The sequence below is a fragment of the Rhinolophus sinicus genome, chromosome 15 (genome assembly GCF_057876585.1).
Source record: "Rhinolophus sinicus isolate RSI-liver-muscle chromosome 15, RSI-T2T, whole genome shotgun sequence".
Taxonomy (NCBI): Eukaryota; Metazoa; Chordata; class Mammalia; order Chiroptera; family Rhinolophidae; genus Rhinolophus; species Rhinolophus sinicus.
Genome location: NC_142515.1, coordinates 84,353,008 through 84,369,750, shown reverse-complemented (window position 1 = coordinate 84,369,750; position 16,743 = coordinate 84,353,008). Strand labels below are relative to the sequence as shown.

At 56.3% G+C, this 16,743-nt stretch overlaps 1 protein-coding gene across 6 annotated transcripts in view; it reads right to left on the bottom strand.

Annotated features, from left to right (window-relative positions):
• Positions 1-16,743, bottom strand: part of CPAMD8 (C3 and PZP like alpha-2-macroglobulin domain containing 8) — a 65,116-nt gene that overhangs the window by 7,442 nt on the left and 40,931 nt on the right. For 4 of the 6 annotated variants that reach the window (XR_012498065.2, XM_074337967.2, XM_074337963.2 and 1 more), the window contains exons 21-36: positions 15,715-15,868; positions 15,108-15,223; positions 14,158-14,209; positions 12,152-12,450; positions 11,292-11,517; positions 10,474-10,650; positions 9,254-9,335; positions 5,995-6,172; positions 5,796-5,870; positions 4,821-4,986; positions 3,595-3,681; positions 3,368-3,504; positions 2,802-2,957; positions 2,659-2,721; positions 1,856-2,040; positions 181-268 (exon numbers count right to left, since the gene is read on the bottom strand). Coding sequence is in view for 5 of the 6 variants with exons in the window: in XM_074337967.2 (XP_074194068.2) it covers positions 181-268; positions 1,856-2,040; positions 2,659-2,721; positions 2,802-2,957; positions 3,368-3,504; positions 3,595-3,681; positions 4,821-4,986; positions 5,796-5,870; positions 5,995-6,172; positions 9,254-9,335; positions 10,474-10,650; positions 11,292-11,517; positions 12,152-12,450; positions 14,158-14,209; positions 15,108-15,223; positions 15,715-15,868 (2,241 nt within the window). In the remaining variant the exon portion in view is untranslated. The remainder of the gene's footprint in view (positions 1-180; positions 269-1,855; positions 2,041-2,658; positions 2,722-2,801; positions 2,958-3,367; positions 3,505-3,594; positions 3,682-4,820; positions 4,987-5,795; positions 5,871-5,994; positions 6,173-9,253; positions 9,336-10,473; positions 10,651-11,291; positions 11,518-12,151; positions 12,451-14,157; positions 14,210-15,107; positions 15,224-15,714; positions 15,869-16,743) is intronic. The other 2 variants (XM_074337964.2, XM_019736833.3) reach the window with 1 other exon arrangement.

Genomic DNA, 16,743 nt, shown 5'->3' with positions numbered 1-16,743 from the left:
TCTGGAGAGCCCCCCCCCCCCCCGCCAGCCCCTCGGCAGGTAGTGAGCTCAAAAGCACCCAGTTTGCCCAGAAAGGAAATAAAAACAACCACTCCATTTTATGAAGGGCTTGGAATTTGCAATTGGTACAGGACCACTAGCCAGAGACCCCAACTGGCCCGACAGTCAGCACCTCCTCACCTGCTCCAGGCTCTCCATATCTACGCGGAAGCCCGACAGCAGGGGCACCTCCAGGACAGCCATGTTGGAGGACCCTGCATGCAGCCACCTTCCGATGAGACGAGAAACAGCCCTTGAACTCCAGCCCCCATGGTAGAACTCATGGCCCCTCTACCCTCCACCACCCACATGGCTGACGTCCTGCCTTGGGCCTGACTGGTCGGCCATTAGCACACACACGGTTTGCTGTGTCATCAGTCAGCCCATTTCACAGCCAGGACACTGAGGGTTCTGGGCCTGACCCAGGTCTATAGACTCTGGGCCGTGTTTTGTCCCAAACCTCACACTATGTCCCCAGCATGGGAGCCCAGGTGACTGGGTGCTCCCCAGTGCTAGCCCTCAGTTTCCCCTTCGGTGACATGGGGTGCGGTAATTGGCCTCTGGGGCCTGTTACATGCCAGGCCCTCCCTGTGCCCGGTGCCAGTGATGGAAGGAAGGCTGACACTCACAGAGGAACCTACAGGCTGTGGGCCCAAGGAGGTGGGGTGGCCAAAGACCCTGGGGTGGGTGGGGAAGGTTTCCTGTGGGGTGAAGCCTAAGCAAGCCATATATGGATGGCACATAGTGGGTTCTTTCTAACACATCTGAGGGAGGACTAAAGATGTCCCCAGCAGGCCTGATGGGACCAGACAGTTGGGGCCAGTCCAGCTGCTTCCTGTTCCCCAGCCCCATTCGACGCTGGCTGAGGGTCAAGTTCCAGGCAGGTGCCTGGAAGGGACGTGGTTACTTTGGGCTCCCAAACTGTCACCAAGGCAATGAACAGCCTCATGGGTAGCAGCATGTGCCACCCTGAGGACCCACTGTGGCCCAGTCCTGGGGCCACCCTTGAGAAACCGAGAGGCTGGAGCTGGTGCGTCACACAGGGGCCAGCAACACCCATCCCTCCCAGCAGACGTGTGCCACCTGTCACTGGGGTCTGCTGCTGCATCCATTCAGAAGTGTTCATTTCCCTCACTCACTTCAAAAACCCTGTCATGTAAGTGACTACAATTGAGCTTTTCTGACTGTGACATAAGAGCCTGACATTAAGTTTTTCATTGTTGAGGCATCTATTTCAGACACTGATCTCAAATGAACTTTTGCCAGCTGCATGACACAGCTACTAGATAAGGAGCCAGGTCGCCCCACCCACGAAGGGCCCCTTTCAGAAAGCCCAGGGTGACCTATGTAACTGACTACGTAAGCGATACCGATTCTCCCTTCCCACATCCTAATTTCCACTCTTACGTTTTAAATTCACCAATAAATAGTAAACCCATGAAATCCTAGACACCCCACCCTTGGACGCCAATAAAGGCAGAGCCCCAGGTCTGTGCTTTCTCTTTTTCTCTCTCCCCACACCTTTGCTGTGTGGCCCCACGCATGCCATGTGCCCTGCGGGACCTGTGAGCAATAACCCTTGATTTTTGTCCCCTGCCAGTTGCAGCTGAGGTGTGCCCATCCTACCATCGCAGTAAGGACCACATGGACCCCTGGAGCCACAGCATCGGAACCTGTTGGGGGAAATGTCTGTGGGGCTCGCCGCAAGTGGCCTGAGTCCAGGTGAGTGGCCCACGCATTCATAGCCCACAATGTGACAACCAATAGGCTAGGACGGACACAAACCCATCCCCAAGCACAGGGCAGATGGCCTTACCTGGTGCATACTTCCAGGGTCACCTGGTACTCTTGGCGGTGCTGGTCAGCTGCAGGGTCGTCGTCATCGGCTGAGGAGGCTGGGGCCGGGGGCTGAGGCTGCTCAGCCTCGGGCTCCTGGAGGCTCACGAGCAGCTGGAAGGCTGGCTTGGCCACTGGGTCCGGCACGTTGTAGGTGACGTCAATCTGTGGAGGATGGGAGGACGAGGCTTAGGGGCCCTCTGGGTGGAGGAGGAAGAGGCAGGGTAGGACACGGTGGGGGACAGCCAGAATGATGATGACAGCGGAATCAGGGAGCGTTCAGGGAACTGCTGTTATTCCATTTAGCCTTGAAACAGCGAAGTGGGCCTAGAGCTGACCATCATCCCATTTTACGTATCTCAAGACCAGGTCTAAGCACTATACTGTCTGGGCTTCCATTTTAGAGATGGGAGGGCCGAGGGTCTCCAGGCAGATTTGCCCTCTCACCACCAGCCAGAGCCTGTGAGGCCTACCTGCCCCAGCCCAGAGCTCAGCTACACCTCAGGACCTGCGGACGGAGGGGATACGGGGAAAGCAGACTGAGGCCAGTCAAATGGATCTTCCTGGGGGAACCCCACACCTAAGGGGACATGGGGTCACCGACCGTGGGCCCTGCCTTGGGCAAGGTGGGGTACATATGGGGGTCTGACAGTCTGTCCTGGGGTCTCTCAGGCACACACATCCACCCCACACAGCCTGGCCTGACACTGAGCTTGGAGCCTCCGCCTGCCTTCCTGGGTTCCATGTTCCAGAGGCCACTGTCCTCTCTCCCCACAGCCTCACCTGCATCAGGCAGCAGCCTTCACCCTTGGCACTCACAAACAGCCCTGTGGGGAGGCTGGGGATCTGGGGAGAGAAGATGCTGTGATTCCCCCATAGTCACTCATGGGCGGGCAGGCCCCCACCCCCAGCCCTGGGAACCGTACCACTGCTGTCTGCAGAACCTTCTGGTTGGCCCTGTGCAGCCCGAAAGTCTCCTGGTAGTCCAGGTTGGTGGAGGCCAGGGACACAGTGAGGTTGACACCGCCAGCATAGGACAAGATGGCATACTCTGCCAAGGCCTGCAGAGCCACGCAGGTGTCCTGGGGACAAAACGGAAGGATGCCCTCAGCCCCAGGACTGGGTTGGCCAGTGGTTCCTCTACACCTGTCCCAGGAAGTCTGGCCCATATCAGGGGCACCATGGACCCTCCCTGGAGGCCAGGAACCCACGAGGCTGGAACAGATTGGATCTCGTGCAGGCCCCGTGGAGCTAAGGCCTCAGACAGAGAGTGGGCATCTCCATGGAGGCAGGGGCTGGGTCCCTGTCCCAGATGCCAGTGCATGTGTCCCTCAGGCCTCCTCTTGGACTCCATGTCCCCAGGGGCTGCATGCAAGGAGCCTTCCTAGGACTTGAGGCACCGGTGGCTTCCTGGCCAGCTCCGAGCCCTGAGCCTGGACTGTACTGACCCTGCCTAGACCCGAGCCCCTCCCTCTGGCCCTGCCCGGCTCGCCTGAGTGGAGGAGAAGCCCCCTAGTGCATTCCGCTGCTGGGACAGCCACTTCACCACAGGCAGGGCAGTGGCCACGTCGCCCAGGAGGGTGTAGGTCAGCAGGGCGTAGGCCGTCATTTCCACCTCGGCAGAGACCACTGCAATGGAAGAGGCAGCTGGGGCCCTGTCAATGCCAGGACCCAAAACCCAGCACCCAAGTCAGGCAGCAGGGGCGGGTCAGGCAGTACCTGCCTGAGACACCCCGTCAGTGAAGCTCAGGAATGTGTCCTTGTCCCCGTCCCGGGAACCTGTCAGGCTCCAGTGTGTGACCCCATCTGTAAGGCCAGGACAGGTCAGGGGCAACACCCTACTCCATGCTCAGTCTGGCATCCCAGGGTGGGCATCAGTGCATGTGGTCTCACGAAGAGACCCCAAGACTGGACCCCAGTGGGAGGAGGGTTCCAGGAGGAGATGGCTGGGACAGGAAGGGCCTTGAGGCTTTGTCTCAGATCTGCAACTACATAAAGCCCAGCCCCTCCCGGACCCCTGGCAGATATTACAGATCCATGACTACCTTCTTGCACCCCTAGCAGACATCACTAATCAATCCATCCTACACACCTGGCAGACATCACTAATCAATGGCCTCCCTCCTGGCTAAGCCCTGATGTGTCCCCAGGTGTCCCCACTCAGCACCCATGAAGTCACTCCCCATTTGCAAAGGCTCCAAGGATGCTGAGCTCATGCAAGCTGCAAAAGGCCCTCAAACCCAGAAAGAAACGAGCCACCCCCACTCCCCGTCCTGAGCATTTAGTACTGAATAGACACCCTCCTCCAGTTGGTCGGCTTCAGAATTTTACTTTCTAACATTTTTTTTCCTTAAGTAGTGAAAACAACTCTTCAGGTGATGTCTTAAGCAGAAAAGCTGGATGGACGCTCAGCCCCAGTGCAGTTGCTGGGACTATGAGGGGTGGGGGGTGGGGGAAGGGAACACAGTTTGGGGGCATCCAGAGAAGTCACAGCTCAGTAACTGGGGCTCTCCGAACACAGTGGGTAGTCATTTTGTAGTCAGGGAGCCTGACACCCCGACGATGAAAAAGCTTCCTGAAGCTCACCCAGTGCTGGGAGGCAGGGTAGGAGGGAGCCAGGTGCAGACCTCCCCTGCCGCCCAGCGGTCTTGCAGGGATGGTTTCCAGAAAGCCCGGGGGATCCTCTGCTGGGGATCCCTGAGCTCTGTCCACCCTGGCAGGGAGGAGCTCAGTATCCCGTTTCACAAGGGAAGACAGTGATGCTTAGGCTCAAACCACATAATCAGATGAAGCCACTAAGAAATATAATAATGAACGAATAATAGAATAAAGTGAGCAAAAGATTCCTCCTTACTCCATGCATGTGTTCATGAACTGTTTCCTGGGGCTCCAGGTGGATGGGTCCCACACTATGGCTGCTGGGGTGGCAGGCAGGGGACACCTACCCTGCATGATGGCCAGGCTGCGGAGCTTCCGCAGGGCCGCGGGGGCTGCTGGGCTGCGGAGCAGGGTCAGTGTGTAGGCGGTCAGGGCACTGATGTAAGGGTCCGAGGCCAGGGCCATGTTGGACTCCAGGAAATGCTGCGCTCTGGCAATGGCACCCCTCTCCTCCTGTGGGGTGGGGTGGGAAGTGGAGCCCTGGGAGGCCACTCTGCCCCCAGCTCACCCACCACCCACTCACAGCTTCCCCGGTGTGCCTAGGGAGAATACTGGCCCTCGCTCTGCATCCTTCTGGGACTCCCACTGCCTGCAGCCCCAGCTTTCATAACCCTGTCCTCTTTCTTTTATGTGGCTCCAGCTTCTTCCAAATGAAGTCTGAGCATAGCAGACCAACCCAGAAAAGCTCTGGGAAAAACAGGCAGAGCCCTGGACACCCCACTCCATCCTACTTCATCACCAAGCTGGCTTCTAAGACCACTGCTCTCCTCATCCTCCAGACCTCGCCTCAATTGTTGCCTCCTTCAGGAAGTCCACCAACCCTGATCACACTCACCCTCACCCCCATGCGAGCAGCTAGAGGACAGAAAATCCAGTCCATTGTCGAGTAATGGGCTCGGTTCAGGGAAGCTGCCCGATAGTAATGGTTACGTGGAAAAGTGAGTGATCAGAAACGTTAATGAGTTTAGCAGATGGGCGATGGTGTTCGTGTGGGCCTCAGTGGGGCCAAGGAGTTCAGAAGACTGCTTTAGTGTTGAAGACCACAGAAAGAATGCTGTCCCGAAGCGTTCTATCTTTAGACCTGGATGAAGCCTGGGACCCGCCGCAGAGGTATGGTGCCGAGATGTACCATGTACCTCCCGGGGCATGTGCCAGGGATGACATAGCACGTGAACCAGACCCCAGGCCCGGCCCACACACAGCCTGTAGGGGAAACCACCTGCCCAGTGCACCTGTCCGATCTCCCAGGCCCCTGTGCTCACCTCTGAGGCTGCGCCAAGCTCCAGGAGCGCAGCCACCACGTAGGCCGTCAGTGGGACTGTGCCGTGGATCCCTCCCTGCAAGAGGACGCAGGCTTCACCCCGAGCCAGAGGGGACAGCCCCCACTGTACGGGCCCCAGGCAGCATGGGGGGCAGGCAGGGAAGGGCCAAGGCACCGACAGGAGGCCTGAGGCTGCTCACCTGGATGTCCTTGTTCAGAATCCTGCCCACGGCCGGGAAGGAGCCATCCGCCCGCTGCTGCCTGACGATCCAGCCCTTGGTGGCCGCCAGCTCCCGGGGGTCAATGAAGATGAAGCTGCGGGCCTGGGCAAAGGACTTCAGGACAAAGGCCGTGAGCCTGAAACAGGACCAGGAGGGGCTGGGGGTTCACAAACCAGGTCACCTCCCACGTGCCCTCCGGGAGATGGCAGCATGCTCCCCACATTGTCCCAAGCCTCCACTTCTTCGTCTGTAAGATGGAAGAGTCCCGTCTGCCCTCACAGGGCTGTTGAGAGCACTTGACGGAAGTGTGTGGCACCCAGCTGGCCTGAGGATGGAGCCCAGCCTCCCTGCGTGGACCCTCCCACCCCACCTGCACCCAGGTCTGCTCCTCGCGTGGCACTCAAGGCCTTTCTATGAGCCGACCCAGTCCCACTTCCCCCTGCCAGAGGCAGGAGACCTTCCTCGCTGCCCTCCACAGCCTTTCCCCAAGAGCTGCCCAGTCTTGCTGAGAGATCCTAGCTCTTGCCGGGGAACTGGCAGCACGGTACCTAGGACACTTGGACCCTCTGGGGCCCAAGCCAGCCACGGCGATGGATATTCCAGTCCCCAGGCCTGCTCATGGCTTTGAAATGGGCACATGAGGTGATGATCGGAGCAGCTGCAGCCATTCTGCCACCACAAGGGGATAAGCCACCATAGTGATGGAGTCTACAGGAACTGAAGGAAAAATCCAGGGGCCCTGATACACTGTGGGGCTGCCAGACTGGCCAACCCTGAAGCCTCTCTGTGGTGTGAATGGATATTCAGAATTGCTTTCCACCCAGTTTTCTGTTGCTTGCAGCAGAAAAATTCCCACCAACCCACTAGCTTCAGTTACTCCATCCAAGCCCTGGACACATCGCGTTCCTGCTCCCTTCTTCACAGGACGAGATGCCACTTATCTCTGAACACTCAGCCCAGGGGTCTCTCCCCAGAGGAAACCTTCTGGACACCTTCACTCTGGGATGGGTGCCTCTGGGCCCTCAGGACCCCCCACTGGACCCCCGCAGCCCTACCTCTGTGTCACTGTTGTCCATTCTTGGCTTCAAGCCACCCCCTGGCTCCCGTCTCCCCAGCCTGCCCTTGCCCCTAAATTGCTCTGTATGCAGCAGCCAGAGGGAAATTACAAACCCTGTGTGAATGGCTGGGACATGGGGGCTAAGACAGAACTCAGCTGCCCGTGTGCTGGGAACCGTGGAATTCCCACATTCTGTTACACAGCTCTCTTGACTTTTCCATTTGTAAAACACAATCAGGGATGAACAAATGGGTACATCTCTATAATGGAACATAGAGAAATGAGCTATCAAGCCGCAATATGACATGGAGGAACCTAAAATGCATATTGCTAAGTGAAAGAAGCCAGTCTGAAAAGGGCATAGACTGTCTGATTCCAATTCTATGACATCCTGGAAAAGGCAGAACTATGGAGACAATCAAAAGATCAGTGGTTGCCAGGGGCGGAGGGGGAAGGAGGGATGAAGAGGCAGAGCACAGGGGATTTTTAGGGCAGTGGAAGTACAGTGTATAACACCGTAATGGTAAATGTGTAACATTGTACATTTGTCTAAATCCATAGAATGTACAACAGCAAGAGTGAACCTGATTGTAAACTATGGACTGTAGTTAATAATGATATAGCAATATTGGTCCACAAATTGTAAGACTAAGAACAGGGCCTGGCACATAGCAACACTCAGTGAATGAACAAATGAATGAGCGAATGAATGAACACTGGTGCACAGGAACCCATCTATAACAGATCCTGAGTTTTAAGGCTTCAGTGCTGGATCCTCTGAGCCAAGTTATTCAGGGAGAAATACTAACCATCGTGGTGAGAGCACTGAGCACACCCATGCCCTTATCGCCATTGCTTCTTGGATCCCAGTCCTGAGAGTCATGTGTGGAGAGCAAACAGGCTCAGAGAGGTTGGGCATGTGGTCTAAGGCCACACAGCTCACCAGACAGAGCCCGGATTTTTCCAGCTCCAGAATGGATGCTGCTTGTGCTATCTGCAGTCTCCTCCTACAGGGACCTTTCATGGGGGAAGGTGGAAGGAGAAGCTTCTGGGTGTCACATCTCTACCACCATGGTGGAATTGGTCTTGCTTGAGCTGTGTGTGTGTATGTGTGTGTGTTTGTGTGTGTGTGTGTGTCCACGGTGGGAGGGTGTATCATGAGTCATAGCTCACTGTTTCTGACCAGCAGAGGCCCCTGGGGGTTGCTGCGGCTCAGCCAGCTTTCAGAGAGTGAGTCAGTGGCTTTGGCCATCCCTGGGTCGGGCGGAGGCCTCTGCTTGCCAGGGCATTACTGTGGCCTTGCATCAAGGGCTGTCAGCAAGCAGAGCCCTAGGGCCAGACCTGGGACAGTGGATGGGCTGCTGGGGGACAGGAGGCTGGGCAGGTCACCAAGCCTGGGCCCCTCTGGAGCCAATGAGCAACGCTGCATACCCCAGGGCTCAGCCAGGCATGTCCCCACTCCCACGGCCCCTGGCACTGTGGCTGTGTAGTGGACACCATTGACTTAAGGACACAGATGCTGCAGATTGGCACTTTGGGAGAGGGAGGCCCTCTGGGGTCAGTGGGGCTGCCCCCCTGTCTATAAGCCCCAAAGTGGACGAGGCAAATCCATGATGATGCCACAAACTGCCATGGTCCGAGGATCCCAGGGAACAAGAGTCAGGTGTGCCAGCCCCCCACTGGGCCCTCCCTGCCATAGCCACCCCAAAAGTCAGAGGGAGCCGCTCATGAGGGAAACCAGGCCACTCCTCCCGCACACCCCAACCCAGGCATCATGGCAATGGTCTAGCTTCTCCCAGCCCATCCCTTTCTGCTGGGGTTACCCTCCATCCCCAGGTGTAGTGGGCTCTGAGGAGGCCCTGAGTGCCCAGGACGTGCTCCCAAGGGGCCAGAGAGCAGTTCCTGGGTGCTGTAGCAACACCACCAAGAGCAGGAAGAGTAACAGTAACTGTTACCACCACCCCGCCCCCCGCCCCATCCAGGGCCAGGCAGAGCCGCCTGCTTTCGCCCCTCTGAACCGTGGGGGGAGGAGAACGCTGCCCCATTTCCCAGGCAGGATGCTTGTGACTCTGGGGATCAGGCCCCAAATTCCTGGCCTCCCTGTGCTGGATGTGAGGCCGTGGCTGCAGCCGGGGGCAGAGGGCGTAAGCCTCTGTGGAAATGCCAGTAGTGGGGACTCACCACATGCTTCCTGATGCGTCCCGCTCCCCGAAAGCACTGTAGGAGCCATCCTGGTGTTTGTAGGTCAGTTGCCGCTGGTACCCTGTGGGGTGAGCAAAGGGGATAAATAGCATCCCGCTGCATGGCCTGGCTCAGGCCAGCCAACGTCTTACCCTGGGACCCCCCGAACAATGCCACATCCACATCTTGGATCCTTGAAACTGTCCTATGTTATATCTGGGGTCCTTGAAACTGCCCCACACCACATCAGGGGTGGCTAAAGCCTCTGCTTTGTTTCTCTGTTTTCCTGACATCACCCCTCTGCGACTCCTGGCCACACACCAGCCCTCAGTCACGCCCGGTGGTGAATGAAAAGCACCATCTCAAGGCCACACCCTCTGTCCCCAGGGGTGGGGGCTGTTCCACCTGCTGGAGCCAGAGGTTGGTGTGCTCGGAGAACAGAAGGTGCCAGAGTCCCGGAGCAGGGAAGCAAGGTGGGATGGGAGGGAGGGAGGGACAGTCAGGCGGCCCCTGGAGCCTCCAAGCTGGGCGTTTGTTCTTATCGTGAGGGCGGCAGGGGGCATGGGCCGTGTGAGCCCCGAAAGTGATTACCAACTGAAACCATCCTGAGACCCAGCAATTCTATTCCAGCGATACTCAGACATGTCACCTAGCCCACGGATGGGATTCACGGCAGTAGCATTTTAAAAGTCCTGAGCCCGTCAACAGACACACACTGACCATGATCCCTCCACACAGCAGCAGGGGCGAGAGGACCACAGCTTCCCTCAGCCCCGTGGGTGAATCCTACACCCACAGCATGGGGCAGGACACGCAGCCGATGCCACGGCAGAGGGCACCACGAGCGGCAGAGCTAATCTGTGCTGCTGAGGGCAGGAGAGTGAACCCAGAGCCCACTCCTATAAGGGGATTATGGGGGGGGGGGTTCTTCTCTAAATGTTTTTTATACTGTTATTATATTGCTCTTATTGTTAAAAAATATACGTATCTCCATTTTTAAAAGATGCTGTTTCCCCCTGGCTGATCACCAGCATTCAGAGCCTTGTCCTAACAGGTGTGGACACCAGGCTCCAGATGACAGTGACCAGATCCGGCCAACCAGTGGCCTCGTTCATCCCCTTCCTCCCTCTCTGCTCCGCTGCTCCTGCCGTGTGGGCCGCGCCCAGCAGTCACCTCTGCCGTCCTCCCCACACCCTCCTCCCAGGCAGCTCCGCCAGTACCTTGTACTAGGTAATCCGTGGTCTCCCTCTCCACCTCGGGGCTGAGCTGCTGGGTTTTCTGCAGATACTTCAGGACAAAGACATTGGGTGCAAAGTGGATCATGTTTTGCTCCCCACAGCCAAAGGGTAACCGCAGGAGGTGGCTGAGGTGATTCAGGGTTGGCCCCATGACGTCTCCTGGTGTGAAGGAAAAGAGGGCTGGGCTGGGGGCCGGCCCTACCCAGTGCCCTGGCCGTCCTAGGGACAGCTTTCCACAGAGGTGGGAGCCTGTCTGTGGCCTAACACCGGCCACCCCCACCTCTGACTGCTAATGTTGCCTTTTGAAACTGGACTGCACCCCGTGTCCACTCAGCCCATCTGGCCCTTTGAGACCCCTGGTCACAGCCTCTTACCCCTACTCAGTAAAAGCTCTGGACAGCTGACCCTCTCACCAAGACCCCCAAGACTCCCGCTCCCCACCCTGTACCTGGCTTTTCGATCTTCTTTGCATATCACCTCAGATCCACTGTCCCCATAGTTTATCACCTGCCCCTTGGGGTTACCCTACATAGATCTTGGACTGAGTAGGTGTGGACCTGTCTTCTTGCCCAGACTCGGAGCCCCTCAAGGGCAAGGCTCGGGTCATCTCTGGGTCTGCCCCTAGACCCCAACATAGAGAGGCACTAGAAGCTGCTTGTCAGGTGAGTGGGTGTGTGGCTGGAGGCCCCGGCGGCACAGGTCCCAGCAAAGCCCAGTGTGAGACTCCGCCTGGAGTGGCCACCTTGCCCCCTGGGCTCTTGTCCCCATGCGCCCCAAGCCAGGCTAGGGGGCAGACACACCTATGATGGAAGCGGCCGCCCGCTCAGACCCGGGGATGGCGCTGTGCGGAACACCCAGGGTGAAGGCTTCACTGTAGCTCTCGTCTACCGCCATCTTCCTCCAGATACGGAACTCGCCCATGGAGCCCCAACCAGTAGAGAAACCAATGAACTGGACCTCTGGTGCCCTGGGGAGGGTCCAGGCCATGATGACAGACTCGTTGGATGGCTCTGGACCATAGCCAACCTGGAAAAAGAGGCCATGGCTGCTGGGCACTGGAAGCAAGCGTGCAGTGGTACTCAGGCAGCAGTGACACTGGCTACAGGGCTATAGTCAGAGAAACTAGAGGTCACCCTATCCATTAAATGGCCAAGAGAAACAAGCATGACATCTACACGTTCCGAAGTGACCAGGCTTGCTGGAACTTCTAGGCCTTTGCACATGCTGTTCCCTCTGCCTGGAACAGGCTCTGCTCTGGTTTGCCTGGTGAACTCCTATTCATACTTCAAAACCCAGTTTGGCTCTGGCCCTCCTCTAGAAAACTGTATTAGCTGCTCCTTTTATATGTCCCCTCTGCTTGGCTCAGAAAGTGCTCCCAGCCTCCAATTTCACCTGCTCATATCCACTTTCTTTCTCCCTGACCACACACTATCCCTCAGCTACCAGATTCCTGAATGCTTCCTCTGCCATAGCTCTTACCACGTTTTTTGTTTTGTTTTGTTTTGTTTTGGAAGACTGTGAGCAATTTGAGGTGGTGCCCTGTGTTTATACTCCCTCCTCCCCACCCCACCACCTCATCAGAACCAGACACAGAGCAGGAAGCAGCAAATATCAGAGAACCATGAGGTTCCCATGCCCGCCCCAGCCAGCCCCGCCGTGCCTGGATGCGCCCGCCATGCCAGCTGATCCAGAACGTTCTGAATTCATCCCAGGAGAGGATCTTGGCTGTGTGTGTGCTAGCCACAGGCTCTCCCATCTTGCTGGTAGAGATCCAGGACCTGGTGTTCTGATGTCCCCCCAGGACAATCTCGATCATGCCGGCCGTGTCCTGGGGCCCAGGGGACAAGGCCACGCGGGCATCATTGTGGGCTCGCACAGCCATGTCAAAACCGGTGAGGCGCCGTGGCTGCTGCACATACTGGAACTCGTACTTGTTGGGTGTGGAGATATGTACTCTCTCTAGATGAAAGGAAAAAGAGGGGACATTGTGGGGGCACCTGGAGAATCGGGACCACAAGGGGCCAGTCTCACTGTGGCTCAGTCAGCAGCTGCAGGAGGCATGGCTGCAGGCTTCACAGCAGCTTTGCCAATAGCACAGCAAAGTGAAATGCTCACAGGGATGCATCCTACAAAAGACAAAGCCTACACAAGACCTGTATGCTGCAAAACGCTGCTGAAACTAAAGAAGAGACAAACCAGTGGAGAGCTAGATCATGCTCACGGGTCAGAAGACAATATTCCCAAGATGTAAATTATTCCCCAAACCGATCTACAGATGCCACACAATCCCAGTAAAAATTCCAGCAGGGTCTTTGGAGAAATTGCAAAGCTGATTCCAGAATTTATATGGCAACACAAAGGACCTAGAAGAGGCAAAACACCTTTGATAAAGAACCAAATTGGAGGGCTCCCCCCATCTGGCACTGAGACTTACTCTAAAGCTACAGGAATCACAACAGTACAGTTTTGGTGTCCACATAGACAAATGGGTAATGGAACAGAACAGGGAGTGTAGAAATGGAGCCACACATGTATGAACAATTGACTTTCCACGTAGCTGTGAAGGCAATTCCATAGAAAAAAGAAAACCTTTTCAAGAAATGGGGCTGGAACACCTGGCTATCCAGATGCAGAAAAATGAACTTTGACCCATGCCTTGCATAGTCTCCAAACTTTCACCCCCATGTGGGTCATAGCCATTTTATAAATGCAAAACCTAAAACTGTAAAACTTGGGGAAGGAAACATAGGATTTGGCAAAGATTTCTTAGCTACAACAACAAAAATTAATCCATAAAGGGAAAATCAATAAACTGGACAGTATCAAAATTAAAAACTTCTGCTCTTTCAAAGACACTATTAAGGGAATGGAAAGACACAGGCTGGGAGAAGTACCTTTGTAAAGCATTTTCTGATTAAGGACTAACATGCAGAATACATATTCATACCGAATGCCTTAGCAATGGGGAGGGGTTCACCTGAGGGTGGATGTGACCCAGGGACTCCAAATCCTCAGCTCTGCCTCCTGCAAAGCCCCCAGGTGACTGCTGGGTGCCCGGCCCAGCCCGAGGTCCGAGCTGGACGGCTCCTCAGGCAGCAGCTGGATGGGGAAGGGACAGACCCTCCCACAGGCAACCCAGGCTCCTGTTCCCTGACCCCACCAAGGCAGAGGTGTGGATGGCCCTTCTCTGGCTACTTCACCCACTGGGCACTCTCTGTCCCATGTCCTGTTCATGGATCACGTGCAGGTATAATGTCAATTTCAGGGGACTGAGGTGGACGCCAGATACCACACCTTCTGGAAACCACCTTCATTTCCCACGTTCTCCTCTGCTGCACCAGGGTTCTGGGTCTCTCTTGATCCCCTGATGTCACTCTAAGCCTGCCCTTCCCTGGACCCTGGGCTCCTCACCCCAGGGCCCTGAGGACAGCCCTACTCCTGACTGCAATCTCTTTTCTCATTGGTACCTACAGTCTACAATTATGTGCACTCACTTCCTGTGTGGCAGATGCCCAGCCCTCACTCTGGCCCATGGCTGTCCCCAGGAAGGACATCTCAGTTCTCTGCCCTCATGGAGGGCGAGTGTCCATGTAGCAGTAGGAGAGCTGCAACAGTGCAGGGGTTAGGGCTGAAGTTACAGGAGGTGGGGTGAGCCCGAGGACTCACCGTTGGGACAGAAGAAAGCGCTGTAGGTGTATGTGCGGGGTGCTCCTTCAGGCTGAAACAGAGAAACAAGGAGAACTGAGTGATGGAAGGCAGTCATCACAGGGGGGTCACCCTCCCACAGCAGCAGCTCCAACTCTGGACCCCACAGGGTGATGCCAACGTCTCATGTGCACAGAAAAGGACTGAATTACCCACCTCCCAAGCCCAGGCTGGGAAACGGAGGCTCTCTTCCCCTTCCCCAGGCTCCGGTCAAAGGAACTCACCAACCGCTCCTGAACTAGTCATGCTCCCCACACCCCCACCTGCCCTTCTGGCCACCCCATTCATCCCGGCTCCCAGACTGGCTTCTCCCTCTGGGCAAGGAGCACTATGACGCAAAGGCTGCCGGAACCTAAGGCCCCAACTAACATCTAATGTCCTTGAGTATCAACAAGTGGGTGCCCGTGTCGGCCAAGAACGAGGTCTCTGTTCCACTGACTCCCACACATCCCTTGTCTCCTGCCTCTTCCATCCATGCTCCTGCTTCTGCTCCTTCCACAGACATTTCCCAAATCATAGAAGGCAGCCAGCTTGTTCTCTTTAAAGGGATGCCCAGAATTGAACCCAATATGCCTCTTGGAATTTGGTGTGACCAACACAGCTCTCAACTTTTAATACTTCTTTTATGTCAGGTGGTAAGTTGGAGCAGCCACGCTTCCCGGCAGCCCTGGGGACTCCCAGGCCACTCACCATAGCCGGTTCTGCACCATGGAGAGGGGCCGGATACTGCAGTCCTGTGGTGAGGAAGCCCCCTCACCTGCCCCAAGCCCTGGAGGGACCCGTGGGGGCTACCCTAGCCTTGGCTCAGGCAGAGACCCCACACTCAGGCTAGGCCCCTGTCTCATGGAACCAGAGAATTCTTCAGGGAAAGGGGCCCTGGTCCAGTGCCCCAGATGCGGGCGTGGACTTACCTCAACCACCACGCTGCGCCTGATGTGGTCCCTCCTGACAGTGTAATTCTCCTCTGGGTGTTTGATGGACTTCCCGTCCCGGCAGCAGCTTGTTTCTCCATAAGCTAGGGCTTTGGCTGCGGAGATTGGAGTGCTTGGGGCTGCTCTCAGAACAGGGAGCTGTCCTGTCCCCACCCTTGTCTCAGGTGTGCATATGTGCAGATACATGTATGTTTGTGCAAGTGTACGTACATGTACATTTGTCTGTGCATGTATATGTATTTGTGTGTGTGTGTACACGTGCATGCATGTGAGTGTGCATGGATGTCCTGCCTATTTGTGTGTACATGCTTGTGCATGCCTCTGTGGGCACACGTGTGTGTTCCATTGGTTTGGCACCTTACGAGTTCAGCTCTCCCCAGATGAGGCCTCAGGACCCCCCCAGGGGCTGCCTCCCCCTACCTTTTGACCATTCCCTCTGCCCTGCTTCCCCCGCTGCTGTCCTGTCCCTCAAGATAGTCCTGACCTCACCGGCTGCCCCTCCGCCCCCTCACCTGTGCCCTTGGTCAGCACCTGGGCCCCTTGATGGCCTGGAAGGTAGGTGCCTGAAGAAGCACAGAGCCCTCACCTGTGATGTTGCTGAGCCCCAGGTCACTGAAGGACAGAACCACCCAGGTGGGCTCGGTCTCCCCAGGGGCCATGCACATCTTCTTGGTCAGATGGCGTTTGCCAGGATGCCCCACAAACCGGATGCCCTTGGGAACCGAGATCTTCACATACACCTGCAGGGGTGGCATGTACTGATGGCGCCTGGAATCTGTGTGCCCTCCCAGCACACTGCCCAATGCCACCATCAGCCTTGTCGGCTCTCTCCAAAAGCCATGCCCTCCTGGAAAGGCTCCCTGTCCAGTTCCAATCAGAACCAATACTCACCGTCTTGCTGGGAGTCCCCCCTCCCTCAGCCCCCCGAGCCCCACAGGTCCAGTTCCGCTTAGGGACCAAGACCAGTGCAAGGGCAGCCTCTCCCTGTCTACCTCAGAGCATCAGGGGGGAGGGACCACTCCACCGACAGGAAGTGCTCTGCAGAGCACTTCCGCTGAGCCTCTCTGCAACCACTGAGGTCCACGGCATCATAACAGAGCTCTATGGGTGTGCGTGTGCGTGCATATGTGTGTGTGTATATATTGTGTCTGTGTCTATATCTATGAGCATGTGTGCAAGCATGCCATTGTACACATATGTGCATGCATATGTGTGCGCACTAGTGTCTCCGTGTGCATGTATGTTTATAACCCCCCCCAATCTAGAACAGGCTCTTTGCTCCACATTCGTTTGTCCAACCAGCATAGATGAAACACCTAATGGGTGTCCTGCTTTGAGCTAAAGAAACAGAACTGAATGAAACCCTGAGCCTGTGGTGGTGAGTGGAGCCAGGTCGAGGTCTCAGGCCCAGTTTACAGATAGGGAAACTGATACAAAATGAGCCAATAATCAGAAATGCCAAGCTAAAACCTAGAGGGTCTTTTGGGAAGAGTGAGGCATTGAGACACCACCACCCCCAAATGCCCAGCAGCATTGGTGCCCTTCAGGGCATAAATTCCAACCACTTCCTGGCTAGGTGTCCTCATTTTTTAGAAAAAGCCAGAAGTCTGTTTTT